Source organism: Parasteatoda tepidariorum, chromosome 10, assembly GCF_043381705.1.
Source record: "Parasteatoda tepidariorum isolate YZ-2023 chromosome 10, CAS_Ptep_4.0, whole genome shotgun sequence".
Lineage (NCBI taxonomy): Eukaryota > Metazoa > Arthropoda > Arachnida > Araneae > Theridiidae > Parasteatoda > Parasteatoda tepidariorum.
Genome location: NC_092213.1, coordinates 46121064 through 46140983, shown reverse-complemented (window position 1 = coordinate 46140983; position 19920 = coordinate 46121064). Strand labels below are relative to the sequence as shown.

At 31.2% G+C, this 19920-nt stretch overlaps 1 protein-coding gene across 2 annotated transcripts in view; it reads right to left on the bottom strand.

The window, feature by feature from the left end:
- LOC107448056 (phenylalanine hydroxylase) overlaps positions 1-4023 on the bottom strand; it is a 44546-nt gene extending 40523 nt beyond the window's left edge. Inside the window, exon 1 of one of the 2 annotated variants that reach the window (XM_071187201.1) lies at positions 3841-4023. In XM_071187201.1, the coding sequence (XP_071043302.1) occupies positions 3841-3888 (48 nt within the window). In that variant the 5' untranslated portion in view covers positions 3889-4023. The remainder of the gene's footprint in view (positions 1-3840) is intronic. The other variant, XM_071187202.1, reaches the window with a different exon arrangement.
- Positions 4024-19920: the final 15897 nt, after the last annotated feature.

The following is a 19920-nucleotide window of genomic DNA, read 5'->3' as shown; positions in this document are numbered from 1 at the left end:
ATGGGGTTCGATCCCCAGTGGCGGCTTGAAGTCTACTCAGGTTCAGATCGATAGGTATCATCTTGTCTGGGAAGTAAAGGACTGCCTGGGACAGTGCTGACCACTTTGCTTCAATCATGCCGTTGGTCACAAAATTGTGGAGCTTAAACTTCAATAGCCTCTTGACACACAACGAACTGTTTCGGAAATGCTGTACTTATAAAATATGGGGAAAAACTTACACTCTAAGCTTTATTTGCATATAGTTAAAATAGAAAGAGCAAAAATGGTCGTTTTAAGAAAAGTATGGTCATTCAAAAAGTGGGGAACCAGAGGTAAACTTTCTTCTAAGGAGCTGGGATATGTATGAGGGGGTATCAATATTATAGTATGAGTAATATTGATTTATATCAATATTATAATATGAGTAATATTGTTATGTATCAACGCTGTAATATGCAGGGGAAACTCTGAGAAGTGAAGTATGAAGTCCAAATTGAGCATAAAAATTTAAGAAGATAAGCCAAGAATCAAAAATTAAAAATACCTTTATTATTTTGGGAAATGTTTAAGAAAAATGATGGTTATTGGGGGGACGGAAGAGTTCTTGATGGGGTAGAAATATTTTTTTCATACATTACTAGATCCCATAAGAGAAATTTTAATTTATTTCAAACCTCTATTAATTAGGTTCAGAATTTTTGTTGAAAATTTTCTTTTGTTTTCAAATATGCGATTAGAAATTTTCGATCTTGAATTTAAAAAAAAAGTTATATGCAAAAATCTGGAATTTTCCTGGCAAATAACCTATATCCCGGAAAAAATTTAGGTGGCAAAGTACGGATTCGTGTTTAGCACACAAAGAACAAACATATACAAAAAATAAAAACCAATTTTTTCAGGTTCTAACCCGCCAATTTTTTTCCATCCATCCAGTTAAGTATTTTTCTAAATTAAAAAAACTTGCAATTAACATTAAGGGGTAAGAGAGAAAATTTCATGGTACGCAACAAAGCAATTTTTTTTTAATAATTTGTTAATCAGGATAATTTTATTCCGAGTTATAATTTTATTGTATCCGAGTCATTTAAATTTCATTCATAATCAATATTTTTTCAATAGAGAAAGGACAAAATAAAATTAAGTTGCCTGATTCTATCGAAGAAAAACTTATTAAATAAAAAGCCAGATTGATGAGACCTAAATCTTTTATTGGATTAATCTAAGCGGACGTTAAGTAAGTATCCTTGATCCATATATTTTTTCTTCATTTATTCATTCAAGCCCTAATTAATTAATGATACATTTTCTATATTAATAAAAATTCTAAATTTGATCTTGCTAGCACTTTAAAAATTGCAACTAAAACTAATTAATGAACTGCATAGTATTGCCCTTTACATTTTTATGGCATAAAATTTCTTTACTTCACCATGATGGACTCTTAAGTCAAACAGGCTGAGAATTGTTTCGTTTTGAATGAGTTTGAGTCCCAAGCAAGGAAAGAGGCTACATAACAAGCTCTACTTTCTGTACGTTTGAGACAGATAAAACCTCTTCGCACCCTTCACAATCGGTTTTTGTTTATATTTAAGGCAAAGATGAGGCGTTGATGAGGAAAATATTTAGGTTTAAGTTCAGTTAACACTTAAACTAGTTACGTCACAAAAGGAATAAATTGAATAATTGTTCATTCATCGTCAACCAGAATTTAGACTACTTTCCGAATAGTTAGAGAACTCAGCTTTTAATTAGAGCTCTGGTTGGAGAAAATAAAATTTTAAATAGTTTCATGACTTTTCCAAGTGGAGTAGAATACAATTTATCGTCAAAGTATTGCAAACACAATTTATCGTCAACTGAAATTTCGACCGTTTTCCGATTGTTTAGAGTGCTTAAAATTCAACTGAACTTTTGTGCCTGATTATACTTTTCAATTGTTTCTTACAAACCAACAATTGCAAAAAAAATCCATCTCTCTCCATTACCATCCTAAATTCTGACTATTGTTTCTTATAAACAAATTTTCAATTGTTACTTATAAACAAACAATTGCAAGCAAAATCCATCTCTCTCCATTACCATCCGAAATTCTGACTATTGTTTCTTATAAACAAATTTTCAATTGTTTCTTATAAACAAACAATTGCAAACAAAATCCATCTCTCTCCATTAGCATCCGAAATTCTGATCACTTTTCAGCGTAAATATACTAAAAAATACGAAACTTCAAATAGAAAAAATAATAAATGAACAAAACTGTGTTTAAGTGAACTAAAAAGGAGAAAAAAATTCCATTTTTGTTTCACCTAAAACTGAAAAGATTGAGAGCATCACCATTATAATGTACTTCAATCATGACAAAAATAAAACTATTTTCTACTTTTTGTCAGTTGTAAAATTAAGGCGTATTACTATCGAATGACGTGGGTGAAATTTTCGATGGTGATGCTCTCAATATTTTTAGTTTTAGGTGAAACAAAAATGGAATTATTTTCTCCTTTTTAGTCCAATTAAAAAACGTATTTTTTCAAATTTTCATTTCATTTTAATCTCTCAAAATATTTACTTAAAAATCAACAGCATTTACCTTTTCTTAAATCTAATTAATGAGATTCTAAATGAGAAAAACTAAGGTATAGTATTTTTAAAATTTCTAAAGTTTTAACAATATTCATGTTCTAGTCAAGATCGAAGAGTGCATCTTTTATAACATTAGAAACAGTAAAGACCAGGTAATTTTATAATTTCAATTAAAATTTTTTTTAAAAAACCTTGGAAAAATATCTTTTAGATCTAGCATAAGAGATAAGCAAATCACTATACCAAAGCTCTATATGAAACTTTTTTATATAAAACTAAAGGTTTTTGACCAAATAACCTACGGTAACAGTTTACTCATAAACTAAGAGCATTAAAACAAATATATAAATTTCAAAGACTTATTTCTTATTAATTAGTATTGTCTTATTAGGGTTTGTCTAGCTTTACAAATCTTTCGTCTAAGAAATCAATCGTGTAACAAAATAAAAATACTTTAAACTTATAAAAAAATAAAGTCGTATTATAAAGCTTGTGCCCATGTCAACTGAATTACTATTATCATACTGATCTAAAATAGTTATCTTTACTTCGGAAAAAAGTGCTTAGTTGATGATTTAAGCCCTATTAACACAAGAGGGGAAAACGGCTCTGCTGTGCTAAAAGCATAAATTATTACAAAAATTTCAATGTAATGAAACTGAACTGTGTTAATAACTATATCCAACCCCCCTCTCCAAAAAAAGGAAAAGAATAACTCGGAATTTCGAAATCTGTGTTAACTATGCAACGGAAAAATGCGATTTCATTGTAAAACATTACTTTGCTAATTTATTTTTAGAAACTACAGAAAGCATTATTAAATTTACAATGAGTAAAATTTTGCTCCAGAATACACAAAAATTAAATGGAAAATCGATTTTTGTGAATTGAAAAAATTCCACCCAGCATTTAAATAATTAATAAAAATATATTAAAAGATTCTTTATACAAAATTTACGATACATCATTACTCTATTAACACAATATGAATAGTAGTAAAAATAATACGATTACATTTGACTAGATCATTTGATTTCAATAAATTCGAATTATCGACGATAGTAGGTAGAATAGAAATGGAATCTCCTATTCAAGAAATTTTTTTTTAAAAAAATTCAATATTAAAAACTAATGGCTTTTGCGTAAATAATCTTCAAATAACTAACAGTATTAAAAACTAATAACTAAAATTGCAAATATTCGATATCATAAAAATTAAGCTAAGCTTAATTAAAAACATTACAAAACTAATAAGTGATTCAATGTCACAAAAGTTACCTCTTTATTTTCTCGAAAAAGTGTTTTCAAATCAACTCCTGTTGACATATTTTTTTTTATGTGGTATCGCTGCTACTTCCTGAGAGTTGGTATCTGAATTATGCGTGTGTGGTCAGTCTTCAGTGCACTTAAAAATGATGGAAAGCCTTCGAGTCTCATTATCAATAACCCGATAACATATCTGTTACATTTATATTCAGTTCAAGAGGTCAAGCAACTTTCACTCACTGTTTCTCACGCCAGATTAAAGTTTTTTTTCTGTATTTTTTTTATCTATATAGATTTTTACGATTGCGAAAAGATTTTTCTCTGATTATTATTTACTTCCTAAGTGTTGACGGGTACCGATGGCTACCAATTACTGTAACGTCAACTCTAAGGCTCATAGCAACACTAAATCTAAACATTAATATGTTCCGAAATAGCAAAAATGTGAACTTCTAGGTGCACATCCCATGGCCAAGTATCTAGATCCGTCTTTTTAAGACTATCTTTTAACGGACATAGCAGGAATGACGTGGACAACGTCTGAGCTTATAACCTCCACACCACAACCTTCTACATCTTATTTGTGTGAATTCGGATTTTCAGTATTAACCAACATGGAAACGAAAAAAAGATCGAGACTGTTAAATGTAGAAGACGATATGAGAGTAGCATTGTCATTTTTACAACCCAAATACAGTCGAACCTCGATTTCACATAGTTTTCGATATCTCGAAGAAAAAAAAAAAAATTCCCTTCAAATTTCCTATACACTCAATGTTAAAAAAAAAACTTGATTTCACGAATTTTTTTTTCTAATCCCTCAATAACTTGAATTTTTTTTCTCCATAAATAGTGCAGATTTTTTTTCTAAAATTAAAAAAAATATTCAAAAATTTTTTTTTTAATAATGGCTGACAAGGCATGGAATGATATGTCTTCCTCTACGATAATGAATGGCTTCAAGAAGTCTGGATTCATTAAAGATCACAAAACTGGTCAAACAATCAATATCGTTAATTCTGCTGAAAACTACACCGAAAATGATAGGAACAGATTGACCGGGCTCATGAAGCTTGATGACATGGAATTTCATGACTTACGTAGATGATGCAGTAACAGTGTGTGGTCAGTGGGATGACAATGATATCATCGCTCAAACGAAAGCTTCTTGTGAACTATCAGAAGAAGAGAATGAGAAAATCGAAGTCTTACCGCCCAATGTTACTAACAAACAAGCACTTTCAGCAGTGGACACTGTAAGGAGATTTATTGAGAGGCAGCCGAATATGTCAGAGGAGACATTTAAAGCTATAGTCCACTTAGAAAGTGTTATAGACAAACTTTCTTACACATCTCTAAAGCAAACAACAATTGAATCTTTTTTTAAATGAAAGTGTAAAAAGTGATTTTAGAATAAATATGGAATAGTAAATAAAGTATGTAAAGAGCATTTTTCTTTATTCTACCATCGATAACATGCGATTTCCGATATCTCGAATTTTTTCTCCTCTCCCTTCAAGTTCGAAAAATCGAAGTTTGACTGTATAAATGAAATTATCAAAAAACATCAAGCTCAAATTTTTCATTAAAAGGTTCTTATTATTCATTTGTAATTAATCCCTTAATAAACGTAGTGTTGTTTTTGTAGTGTACATATTATATATTTTTTATTTTACATTCCAAATTATTATCATAAACTATTTTATTCTTTGTGTGCAGCCAAATTTTGAAATCGTTAAACGTGTGCCGCGACGAGAAAAAAGGTTGAGAATCACTGCACTACATTATCATCACTATTACCTGGAGCGTTTTCCAAGACAATGAATAAGGCATTATACTTTTTGAGTTCGCACAAAGTTAACTGAGAGAAATCACTCAGAAAACTTCATTAATTGCATGCTATTTCCCAACAACTACAAGCTAGTAGAATTGATTACTTACAATCTGCATTTGTGCCATTCTGGAGTACAGATATTAATGCTCAAACTGCGAGAACAATTTTGGATTTTTAGAGCTCGTAAAACATTTCGTAAAGTTTTGGGCAAATGTGTAAGGTGTAGAAGACATCTGCAGGGATCTGTCCAGACATTTTGTGAAAGTTCCGATTTTTGCAAAATTGTGAAAAAATTACTCGTAATTTGTGAAAATAAAATAAGCGCTAAGTCACATTCTTTCAACCAGGGTCCTGCTTTTGTGAAAATAGGATCCGGTTATTGCAAAAAACCTTTTCGAGGAGTTTTTAAACTGTAAATGGATACAAGATTATGCTCAACACTATAAGATTACAATTTCAAAAAAAATTAAATTTTTAAAAATAAACAGGTTACTAAATTAAAGATGCAACATACAAATATTTGGTATTTAGCCTATATTGCTCAACACAGAATATTCATTTCGGGCGAATAATGGAAACAAAATCACTCACATTTTTAATAATTTCAATTGATGTATTTTAAAAAACACATGGTTATGTATCACTTCTAATGTGTTACACATTAAGTAAACTGAAACAATTCTTAAATTTATAATATATTTTTAAAAAAATTGGCATAAGTTAATTTTTATCTACATAATATTTTATCAATTCATTTTATTAATAATACATTGCTGAGTTATTTATTTACAAAAAGAATATCATTTAATATCAATTAGAATGTACACACGATGTTTATAGAAGTAGAAATATTCTCTTAGAATACTACATTTGGAATTTATAATTTTCTTTTTACTTCGAAGAGATAAAGATACATAATATAAATGAAATGAGATCAAACTTAGCCTTAGAATTAAAGCAGAAAAACATGATTAACGAAATATTAGAGCAATGTACGTCGATTGCCAGTAGATTTGAAAATATCTATGATAGCTGAGCACTCAACATCAGTCAATTTTTCCGGTCCATTTACAATAATACGCACATGTCTAACGAGTGTTTCATCCTTGTTAGCAACTCAGTGCAAACTAGATTCATTTTCGAAAATAACCTTTCAGCAGTAGATGTTGACGTTGGTATAATAACCGACAATGCTAATAGTTTTAATAAATTAGGAAAAGTTTCCCAGAAATAGGATTCTTTTTCAAAAGAATTTAATGCATCAAGGGAAGATATCTTCTTCTCAATGCATTTCTTAGCTTCTTTCTTATTAAACTTCAGAAGTGATTGTGCCACAGCATTTTCATTCAAGTCATGAGTCACTTTTGCGTCTCAAAACTATCTATTTCTTTCTTCGCTTCTACGGAATTTACAAATGGTAGTGAAATTTTAATAGCACCTTGAAATTTATCAGTTTGTTAATTCCCATAAAAAGACAAAGTAGAAAGTCAAGTTTTGTCTGGACTATTTGGTAACTTATAATTAATGTCCAAATTACTGAACATATCAAAAGCAGTTAGAACGTCATTATTGATGGCAAATGCCTCCGAAATCTCCAACATAAAAAAGTTTTAACAAAGTGTTCTATAAAATTTTGCATCCTGTCGGAAACATTTTGATTGTTACCTTTGTAACAAATTTCCATACTAAGTTCAGTGCACTCATCAGAAAACTTTAAAAGTTCTTCAGCTTTCCCAAAATTTTCGACATCTTTCAAATTAAGAGAAAGCTCTTCTACTTCTTTTATAATGACGGATACTTTGGCTTTAACAGAAACAAACAAAATTGAACTGTTTTGCAGCCAAGTACTCAATTTGTTGATTATTTTGAGAAAGTCGGATAAAAATAAAAGGCAAAGCAAAACATCAACATTTAGCAACTGCTCTCTTAGCCCTCTAAGCTCTGGTTCTCTTTTATTTTGGAACATGGTGTCCAGAGTTTCAACAAGCTGTTGATAACGACGATTCTCTCATATGCAAGTCCGTGTGAGAGCCATCGTGTGACGGACACTTTCAGTGTCTTCAAAATACTGGTGCAATATACATTCGATTGAATGTCTTTAAAAATTTGTTGTTTAGTCGAACTATAATGGAAAAGTTATAACGAATAAGAACGGAACCATAAACGAATAAGAACGGAATCAACATCTTGTAAAATTTCATGTTACTTCAACAGATGTGCAAAAATTAGAGCTAATCTATGGTTTCTGCAATTTATGTATAATGAGTGTGGGTATAGATGTCGAACTCTTCTTTGAACCCCAGATAATTCTCCACTCATAACATTTGCTCCATCTAATGCCACAAAAAAACAATTTGCTATATTTATTCCTTTCCCCGTCATAAATTTTTCTATTGCTCTGGTTATTGATTCAGCATTAGTAGAAGCCAGGTAATGCCACACGGGCAAGCCTGCTAGGTGAAACCGAGCAAATTTAAGGCAGAGTGTGCGATTCTTGTTTTTAAGTGGCGCCATCTATGGCCAAGAATTCGACTTCTGCCACATCATACGTCACACCTGTTTATAAGGCGGACCCATTCATACATCCGTCCACAGATCGTAATTTTGACCTGAATCAGAGAACGATCGATCTCCAATCCAGTACCCCCAGAGGTATTGATTTGTTATGGGAACATGGAGGACTTTGCGACTCGACAGAATTTTAACGTGCATCAGATCTTCCAAGATATTCTTCTTTGACTATCGGGACTCCTTTTAATTTATAGCGGGCTATTAAACCAAGTGTTGCTCCCGTTGTGATTTATCTGCTAATAATGTAAAGGAATATACTACTTTTAAATTCATAATAGTAATTTGCTCAAGGTAGACAGAAATTGTCCCAACAATATTATCAACAGAAATATTCGATAAATATGTTGCATTCTTGTCACATGAACTTAAATAGGGTTGAATATCTGCATCACCCATATCTTGTCCAATAAACTTCACCAAAGAAGCAAAATTTTCTGTTACAGACCATTGTTTCTTTATCACAAAATAAACTATTTTTATGTACTTAGTGAGAAGTTTTCTGTTAGCCTCCTTGTTTCTTTCAGAAATTATTTCTGCTACTTCAATATATGATAAATGTAACGATTTTCTTGGAGCATTTTTTCCAGTTGCTACTGCTGAAAGATGTCAGGAACTGTTTTAATGTTTATTAATAACTCTACTTGGATGATCGCCAAGTTTTACAGCCTGGCTAATCCAAGGTCCATTTTGATAAATAACTGAACATACTTTACATAGAAATCCTTTAGCTGAGATGCTGTGATAGAGCCAGTTATGAAGTTCTTCATAACTCTCAATATTCAGAGGTAACTTTTCTCGTGCAATTTTCGGCACCAATCTTTTCGGCTCACTAGTCGACGGCAAGTATTCTTCAATATTTGATGGCGATAGCTCTCGCTAAATAATAGGCGGGGATAGATCTAGTTCAATATTCGGTGGCGATTGCTCTCGCTCAATAATCCGTTGCGATTGATCTAGTTCAATATTCCGCGGCGATTGCTCTCTCAATAATTGGTGGTTGATCTAGTTCAACATTCCGCGGTTCGTTTGCTTTAAAAAAAATTTAATAGAAAGACATCCTTTAACATCTGTCGGTTTCACTATCTTTTTGTAATAGTCACTATTTCTAAGGCTGCAATTCTGATGTGTACGCTTCATGATTTGAAATGGAAACACGTGAGGAAACCAAATGATGCTTTAGCTAGCAATAAAACGTGTTTGCGAAATTAATAAAAAGTGAAGCGACCAACGTTGCCATACAAACTTTTATGGGACGAAATAAATGTTATCCGCAGATCAGAGCGCTGAACAATGACGTCATCAGCTTCCGCGCAGTCTGGAAGAGAGGAACATGGATGCCACTCTAAAAAAATTTCATGACTGAACATATTTTTTTTGTTAAACAATTAACAAGGTCTAGTGCTGTTTACCAGAGTTTTCCAAAATCACTGACTATAAAATGTACCTTTGCATGATAAAGGCTCATTTAATAATGGATATCATTTCTCATCATTCATTATCAACTAGGAATTTATAATTTTCTAAAAAAAAAAAAAAAAATTCTTTATTTTTACAGCAAACAAGGTAAAAATAACGGCCAACCTTGACATCTTTTTACACCAATTACTAAATAATGAACTACGTACTATTTTTTTTTTGTATGAATCTATTCCTCTCTACTTATTTTTCAGATCACAATTATTTATATTTGTCCTAATCTATAAATTTAAAAAAAAAATCTTAATTTAACCTCGGTCAGCATTTCAAAACGCTGGGGGGAAATGAAAACTCAAGCAAATTTAGACATAACAGTAACACAAATTTCGCTTAAACAAGCAGGTGCTAAATTTTCAATTCAATCTTATTCATGAATTTTCATTGCATGAATTTTCATTACTTGGTCATTTGGCAATAATTATGAAAAAATAAAAAAGTTTTCATTAAATTGTGATATTTTTTTTAACAGAAAATCTATTATCTATAAGGTGAAAAAATTATTTAAAAAAACAAATGGGAAAGAGATATTAATTGATGAAATTTAGTCTACTGATTTTTTCTCAAGACTGATTTCAGTCCCCAGGACAGAAGAGTCACATTGTTTGTTTACATCTGTCTTTCTTTTTGACTCCCTGGAAAGGGTTTATTCTATTAACAAAACAATAATGAAATTTGTGAAGGGTCCGTTTTTATAAAGATATTTTGTGAATGGTCCGTTAACTGACCCAAATTTCTTCTAAACAGATCCCTGATCTGGCTATAGGACTTAAACATGGTCCGGGAGTATTGCCGGAAAATCGAGTTAAGGATGCACGTGTTTTCGAAATAACAAGAGCATCTGGTGAAATCTCTAATGCTTAAAGAAAAACGCAAATCTTGGATCATAATTTTTACTTGTGTCATCTATAGAGCCATTCATATAGAAATGATAACTTCCAATGGACAAAGTATTTTGCTTATATATTTATTGCCAGACGAAGAAGATCTAAATTAACTAGCTGTGACAGTGGTCAAGCTAGAAATGCTGTTTTCTTTTCCAACTGGTTTGTTATTTGTTAGTATTGTATTTAAAGTAAACGGATTTTCAATAAAAAGTTTGTTTTTATACAATGGCGTGATAGATTTGTAGTTTGATAGAAAAGAATATACCAAACAGATTTTTTACTATAGTGTCAATTCGTAGTTGTAAATAAAAAAATTGTTTAGTGTGTAGAGGAAGGAAGATATTTATACCATTTTCAAAAGTAAAATATAAGCAGGTTTTTAGATAGTAAGTTGCATTTGAGATAAAACGGCATAAGAGCAGATGGCGATAGATATAAAGCTAGCTTCAGATAGAACAAAAACTTGCGTTTTAGCAAGATTTCTAGTATGCTGCCCGTGGCTATACTCTTTCGCTCAGTGTTTACCAATGCCTGTATATTGTAGAGTCTGTTTTTTACGATAGACTCAATTTGCAGTTGTAAATGAAAAAAATGTATATTGGGAGAGAAAAAGGGGTGGTATCTATACCCAGGCTTTGAAGTGGGCCAAAGAAAAAAAACATGGCATTTTTTAGAGCATGATACATATACAAGACTACACTTAAAAAAGCAAACGGCAAACTAAAAAAAAAGTATAATTAGCTCGTCAGATAGAACAACGACGTGCGTTTGAGTTGGCCCCATTTTGGCTAGGTCTGTTTTCCACTGCTCTTGGCTATACTGTTGCGCTCAGTCTTTAGAAATATCAGTTAATTGTATAGTCTGTCTTTTCTCAATTTGCAGTTGCAAATGAAAATATTGTTTAATGGGAGAAAGTAGGTATCTATATTATTCTCAAAAGTAAAATATAAATAAGTTTTTAATTAGTTTGTTGAATTTGAGAGGAAGAGATAAGATAGATCGATATTCAGCACAAAAATCATCCTTGCATTCCTTTTTAATTATAAACTGAAATAAATGTCTTAGAGAATGTTGACTATTCTAATCTCTTTATATAGATTTTTGTTTTTATCCGTTACCAATAATTACAATTTTAGGCATGTGTATCATTCTTGATAGTAATAACGTTAAATAGATAGAAACATGCTTGTGCTAATTGAAATTTTTAACAAAGTTATAATTCAACAATGCAAGCCTGCATGCGTGAAATATATTTAAAATTACATAATGAATGAATATAAAAATATATCAATAATAATGAATTTTTTATTTACAAGTTAAAGGTTTTTTTATATACAAATGAAAATATATAATATGAAAAAAAACCTAAACAGTAATAAATTTTTTCAAACAAAATTTTAACTATATATTTATGTTTGTAAAACAACTAATGTAGTTCAAAACATTAAAAACATTGTTATAAAAATATTACATTTTGCCCAAAATATCTTGCTTTTAAAACTTACAAATTTTTAATGGGTTTTCTGGCGTTGAAATTTCAGAAAATTCGTTTTTTTTTTAATTGTCTATTTCTATATCTCATACTAAGGACTTCATGCGGGGGAAAACTTTTTGATTTAGCTGAAAAACGCGATCATCAGACCGGCCGTTCCGCGTCGCTGAGGTCTCGCGGACGGTGCAGGAGGCAATCCGACCTATGTACAAAGACCTGTAAAACGACAACTTATTGAAAAGATGCTTTGGCATCAACAGTCAAAATAACGAATAGATAAATTCGCTTATTAGGACGTTTTCTCCAAAACAAATTGTTTGGGTAAAGAATTGGGCGAAATTGCCAAATATTTGGATGCAGTGATCTTCAACGACAGTTTCATGCGGATTGCCAGCTTGGTGGTTGAGTATTCGAAGTGGCAACGTCATTCGAGTTTTGCAAAAGGCGGAACGTAGATCATCTTATAGACTGAGCACTTACTCAGATAGCGGCTCGCAAGGAGGTAGTACACGCCAGCGAAATGTATGAGTTCAAGGAAGGCGTGCTGTATGGTCCAGGCATCGCCGATTGATGATAAATTCCAAAAAATTGAAGACGTTATTAAAACTTTAAGTACGATTTTCCCAAAAATCATGATTTTTTTTTTGTTGATGCTTCGGGAATTTGGGTGCGATGTAGATCTACCTCCTCGCGGTGCACCTGGTAACACTTTTGTGGCTAAAAGATCTACAACTGGCATTATATCTCCTGTTTCTGTTCTTAGACTGTTACAGTAGACTGGCGGCCTGTCCCAAGCCAAGCGCATGGAGCTTTTGCAGACTTTGCGTCCGTTTGGCCACCGGTCATGACTGTCTGCGGAAACATCTGTCTAGATTTGGTATCGTTCCTTCCCCGGTATGCACTCTTTGCAGTTCTGGTGAGGACATGGACTCCACGCATCTTCTCCGCTGCTCTGCACTTTGCGGGAATTCTATCACTGAACGCTATTGGGAAGCTAGAGACATGTTGTGATTAATAGATTAATAGACTCTGTTGCAGCATCTTTTGTTTCTGTTCTTATTTTTATTAGATGTTTATGTATGCTGTTACTGTCTATAATCTTCCATTGGAAATNTAGAGACATGTTCTGATTAATAGATTGTTGCAGCATCTTTTGTTTCTGTTCTTATTTTTATTAGATGTTTATGTATGCTGTTACTGTCTATAATCTTCCATTGGAAATAGAAAAATGTTTCGGGAATTTTTAGAAAACTAATGTGGCTATGGTTGGCAGAAATCTAACATTTAACAAAATTTCGATTTTTATTGTTTCACGTACGTTTAAAAGCGCAAAAATTCTAATTTTCAAAATTTTTTTTGGTCCTAACCATAGCTACACTTATGCATAATCGTAAACATTTGGTCTTGTCTGTTTCAGATTATACAGCATGGAGATCAAGTTAAACCCATTCATCAATGGTCCGCGTGCACTGCCATCATCATTTTTATGTCTTAATACATAATTATTTCGGACTCGAAAAAGTTTGAAATATCTGAAAGGTGACGAGATAACCATGGAATTATTTTAGAACTTATCCTTGCATTTCAATTAAGAAAAAATTTTTAGAAATCAAGATTAAATCTTAACTGTACACCGGAAAACCACCGGATATGTTACCCATATGACAAAATATATTAAATCCATGTGTAATACTGTTTTGAATAATTATTATAATAAACCAACTAAAAAAGCATCTCATGACACAGCTGTACAATATAATAAATTAGGTTAGCTAGACTAGATCATTTAGTAATTCAACTACTGCTTCAAAAGCAGAGCAATGTTTTTTCCTTCTTTTAAAAAATATCATTAATAAAATAATAAGGAAATTAAATACATTTTTTAAAATTTGTGATAAATTTATTTTGATTCAGAAAACCAGAAAGCAACCGTAAATCAAATATGTGATTAAAATAAATAATTGATCAAGACTCAATATCAAGATTAATCACATGAAATATTAAAAAAAATCATCAACATTTTAAAGTGCATTTCCATTTATAAGGAATCAGGGTTGGGGTTTTGGACAGGACACGTGGGTTTTACTGTCTTAAACTGACTAAAAGTGTGCAAAACCTTGAACTTTGGTAAATGGTAAAAATTCTATATGTGTAACCATTGTACACATAATAATTACATTTATCAATAAATAACATCATAGTATTAGGATCTTTGATTGCTGACCAAAGATTGGTTTTCTAAGACTGCTTAATGCACTTGGGACTTTCTTCCACTACAAAAACACTTAAAGATTGTCTATGGAATCCTGTATCCACTGAGATCTCTGAAGTTTAATAGCTTGGGCAAATAAGTCAATGTTATTACTTTTAAATAAGATTTTTTTCCCTTACGAAATCTTAATTTTTTATACAATTTACTTTAACTTATTAAAGGAAAATAATATAATATATTAGGAAAAGTTTTATAATTTTCGAATTTTTAAAGTATTTTCCTCTGTAATTAATTTATGCATAAAGTTGAAGGTTAAAAACATTTGCTTACTGATTTCTTTTTTTTAAAAAAAATTGAAGATAAATATTGAAAATGGACAACGGTGGCAGACCAGCAGATGTTGCGTGGGAACATTTTCTCAGAGAGGAGAATAAAGATAAAGCAAATTTTCAAAATGTAAACATGGTGGAAATATTCAAGTGGCAAAAGTGGAAAGAATGAAAAAACACATGACTTGTCAGCTACAAAAGACAGGCAATAACACTAATGAGTGTAATTCAGAAGCAGTGGATAATGATTTTCCCAAAGTTATAAATGATTGGGAAATCATAAATGAATCTTGGCAAAAGAGGGCGAGACTTGAAACTCAGCAAAGCTTAGATTCTCATATCATAAAAACCAGCAAGAGTATTATGGGAAAGCTTAGATTTACTTGCTACAAAATTTTTTTATGACAACAATTTAACCTTTAAGGTAGTTGAACATCAAACTTTTAAGGAATTGATTTCAGTCCTGCGTCCAGAATATACTCCACCAAATCGCAAAGCACTTTCTGGGAAGCTTTTAGACAGAGTATCTGCAGAAGTAATAAGTGAAACAAAGAAAAATATTGCAGAAAAACAAGTCACTCTGGTGGAAGATGGTTGGAGTAACATACATAATGATTCAATTATAGCAACTTGCATCTATAGTGAGGGAAAAAATTTTTTCTAGATTCAGTAGAAGCAGGTATTGTTACTAAAAATGCAGAATTTCACAAAAAATTGATACAAGATGCCATCACTAAAGCAAAAGAGGACTTCAATTGCAATGTAAAAGTTGTGGTAACAGATAATGCCAGTGTCCTGGAAAAAGCAACGGATCTTTTGTTGGAGGATGACAATAATCTAGTAGTATATGGATGCAGTGCTCATTACCTAAACCTATTGGGACAAGACATTACCCCAAGTCAAGTTATACAAAACATAATGAAAGCTCAGAATTTTTTTCAAAATCATCACATACCAAGTGCATTGTTGAAAGAAATACTAAATACGTATACAGTGGAACCGCAACTGCCAGCGGATACAAGATGGAAGAGCCAGTTGGCTTGTATAGAGACTTATTAGAAAAACAGACAAGCTTATCAGCATATAATTGAGGAAAATGTGCAACTCATTGGGACACAGCACATCTTAAATAATTATAATTTGTTTAAACAATCTAAAGATTAAATTTTGAAACTAAAACCTATCGGTGATGCACTACACTGATTGCAAAGTGGCACTGCAACTTTAGATTAAGCATGCCGTGTATGGTTAACACTTATTAAGGAAGACAATTTACAGCCCCGTCTTCAAGAAGTTTCAACGCAAATGGCTCAAGCAATGTAAGTATTTCATTACTTGGCCTATTTATTAAACCCTAAATGTTAAGGAGAAGGCTTGTCTGATGTGCAAAAAGAAAGTGCTCAGTCATATTTAACTGACTAACAAATTTCCTGAGTGCATTTCTCTTTTGATTGCCTATGAAGCTGAAGCGACACCATTTCCGAAAACTTACTTCAGAGAAGCTGGGAGAACCATTAAACCAGTGACATGGTGGAGGGCTATTGAAAAATCAATATCATTTGGGGAATATTCCTAAGACATTTTTAAATTCGTCACCTAATGCCCAGCGCTCTAATTCGTCTAATGCCCAGCAAGCTCAGCGTCAATTGAAAGGATGTTTTCAAAATTTGGAGTAATTCACTCAAAACTTAGAAATCGTTACTGGGCATCTTGCATTAAATTATCTTACAAGTAGGTGAAGAGTTGAGCAATAACTGACTTCTCCAGTGAGGAAAACATTATCTCACGAGCGTGGTTTGTTATAACTCCCGATAAACCTTCCACATTGATCTTTTATGACGTTATCCAGTGACTTAACCTGAGATAAACAAAGAGCATAGATTCGGTGCATATTTGACATGATTATTGATTATATTTTCAACAAGTAGCGCTACTGTGAACATGCAAATAAGGGTTGCTTCAAAAACGTGTTCCACAATTCGCAAGCGTTATTTTTCGTTAAATTTTGACATAGTGAGTTGCACTTAGTCGAGAATGTCTTTAAGAAGACAAAGAAGCCATTATCAACAGCTCACTGCCTTTGTGCATCGTGGCCGTGTAATAGTGTCAACCTGATGATTTAACCTATTGTGTTGCCATTCATGAGCAGCATTTAAGAGGGTATTTTCCAACATGATAACACTTGCCCTGATATTGCTGTTGTAACACAGCATGCTCTACAGAATATCGACATGTTGCCTTGGCCTGCAAGATCACCAGATCTTTCACCAATCGAGCACGTATAGGACATAATTGAAAGACAACTTCAGCATCATCCACAACCAGTATTAACAATCCCCTATTTACTGGCAAAAGGCATGGAATTACACAAAATGACATCTGTATGACGCAATGCATGCCCGTTTTCATTCAAAATTCTGGTGGCTACATCAGTTATTAATGTACCAGTATTTCCCATTTGAAATGTTTTTTTACTTCTTAATTGCACTAACCTGTGATTTTGAAACTTAAATCAATTAAATATGTTACTTAGACAAATGCATTTTTGAAATTACATTACTCTACAACAATTTTTTCTAGCTGTTGTGATTTCCATCAACGTATACTGCACAAATTTATTTGGGAAGATAAAGATAACAAAATTCTAAATTCAAGATAAATTATATAATAGATTAGATAGATAGATAGATATTTTAGGATTCTATATAAAATTAAAATAAATAATATGAAAATAGTTATTTTTAAAAAAAAAAATTTTACAGTTATTGCTACTAAACAATTGTATTGGTCATTTTTAGTTTTATTTTTCTTTGCTCAGTTTCTTTCTCTAGTGTATTAGAAGAAAGGTTTCTTCCAGAAGAAATTTCAACCCTGATGAAAACACATAGGAAATCTTAATAGGAAAAAAGTGTGTATAGGGAGCATATTTATTGATTGCTGTAACTTTCCGCATTTAAAAATTTTTCAATTCTAATTTTTATAAATAAAAAATTGATATACTTCTGGATTGTTTTAATTTATGAAATTTAGATACTTACACATTAAAACCTAATTAAAATAAAAATTATAAACATTATTTTAAGAAATAAAAACACTTGAATTTTTTTAAACAGTATTGCTTATGTAGATCTAGATATTTTACACAGATTTGAATGCTTGAGTAATAAAACAATAGAAAATATGTAGCTTTGAAAAAATTACTTAAAAAGTTTTACAATTGCTATTTTTTTAATTATTTGTACAAGCACCAAATTTATGTTACAATTATGTTTTGAATTACGAGTAGACCAGACACAAAATGTATTCTTTTTGCTCATAAATGTTTTGAAAGCAAGATGATAGGAACTATGATGTTTGATTTTAAAATCACATGAATATGGACCATGACAGGGTTCCCACTCTTTAAGCAAAGCAATAATTAAGGACTTTTAAGGACTCTTTTTTTGAAAAAATGAAAAATTAAGGACCTTAAAAATAGCATGATTACCATCGAATATACCACCAGTGACAGTTATTTACTTTTCTTTAAAAAAAATCAATAAAAAAAAAATAATAAAAAACAATTTTATTATAATGTAAGTACTGATATAATTGTATTAATTAACAGGGTTCACCAAAGATGGACCAGGTAATTTCTGCACACCGGGGTTGGGTTTTAAAAAAAAATATTCTCAGATTAAATGTTAACAACATCTATGAAACTAAACCATATTCCATTTTTAATTATTTCACTGAAATTGAATTGTAAAATTAAGTGCAGAAATTAAGATTAGCATTTCTTTCCATACATTTAAAAAAGAGTAAATAATGAAATTTGGGAAACACATTGAAAAAATTATTAAAACAAGTCTTTATATTTCGCTGTTAGGCACGCATAACATTCAGTTGTGGGCCAATCATGCTAAATATTAACAGGGTGGCCACTCAAATCAGATTTCAAATTTCCCTGATTTTTCCAGGTTTTCCAGATAAAAATATTAAAATTTCCAGGTTTTTGTTTCTTTTTTCTTATTAAGTGTAGGATGTGTACAAGAAAAGTGTCTATATTATAAAATATTTTATTCAAAATGTTATTTTGACAATTTGGCAAGATTTTTTATTTATTTTTCAAATGTTTTGGTACAAAATTTTGAATCAAAAATCATATATTGACCAACAAAAGAGTAAAATTAAATATTAATATATAGTTGGTTCTTAAAAAAACCATTTTTTAAAAATATGTTATAAAAGGTTAAGATGAAATAGAAAAAATTAGCATTGATGCAACAATTGTAACGATTTATCGACAAACATTGCTGTCAGCGATGGTAAAAAAATGTGTGACTGGTTGGCTTGCTGAGAAAAAGTAATTCACAGATTTCCTTGAATGGGAGTAGAAAAAATTTCAGAAAAAGAGTGCAATATAAAATCTATTATCAAATTATAACCAACTAATTTTTGGAGAATTTTACCATTAAACTCTACATTCAATCAATCAATCAATCAATCAATCAATTTGGAGAATTTTATAAAGTTAAAAATACAAAAACATTTTGTCAAAATAGAAAAAAAAATTACCACCAAAAGCATCGGAACAAACTTGAGCCATAAATGGATTCAGCCCAAAGACAATATTTAAAAATAGAAGCTAATATCCTAAATCTTTTTCCACCTACACCAGAATCTTTCCTAAATTGCACAGTCCCATAGCGGTCAAAGGTTTCTGCATTCGTTTAGCAACAGTAGGAGAATTTTATGTGGCATTCTAGTTTAACAGCTGTAATGGAGCAAATTTTGATGCAAGCAAAGTATAGCTAAATTGATAATATTTCAACTGTTTGGCGATACATTTCCGTTAAAAAAAGTGGATATAATGGATGAAATAATTTAAATTAAGAAAATTAGTACATAATTTAAATTAGTGAAATTAAAAAAATTATCAAAGAAAAAATTTCCATCTTTTATCCAAATTTCCCTGATATTTCCAGGTTTTTTCCAGTATAAAAAAATTCCCTGATAATTCCAGGTTTTCAAGGTTTTCCAGGTGGGTGGCCACTCTGATTAAGTAATGCCAAAAAGATTGTCTCTCTAAAATGCTCTACCGTTAATGCATGGTTTCGTTTTAGGTGGTAAAAAAATGACTTTTTAAAAAATATTTTTCCAAGACTGAAAAAATTGTTCCTATGAAGTAATAGTGATGAAGAAAAATTAAGGACTTTAAAGAACCTTGTACCAAAATCAAGTACTTTTAAGAGCCCTTATTTAACAAAATAAAAATTAAGCAGTTTTTAAGGACTGTGGGAACCCTGCATGAT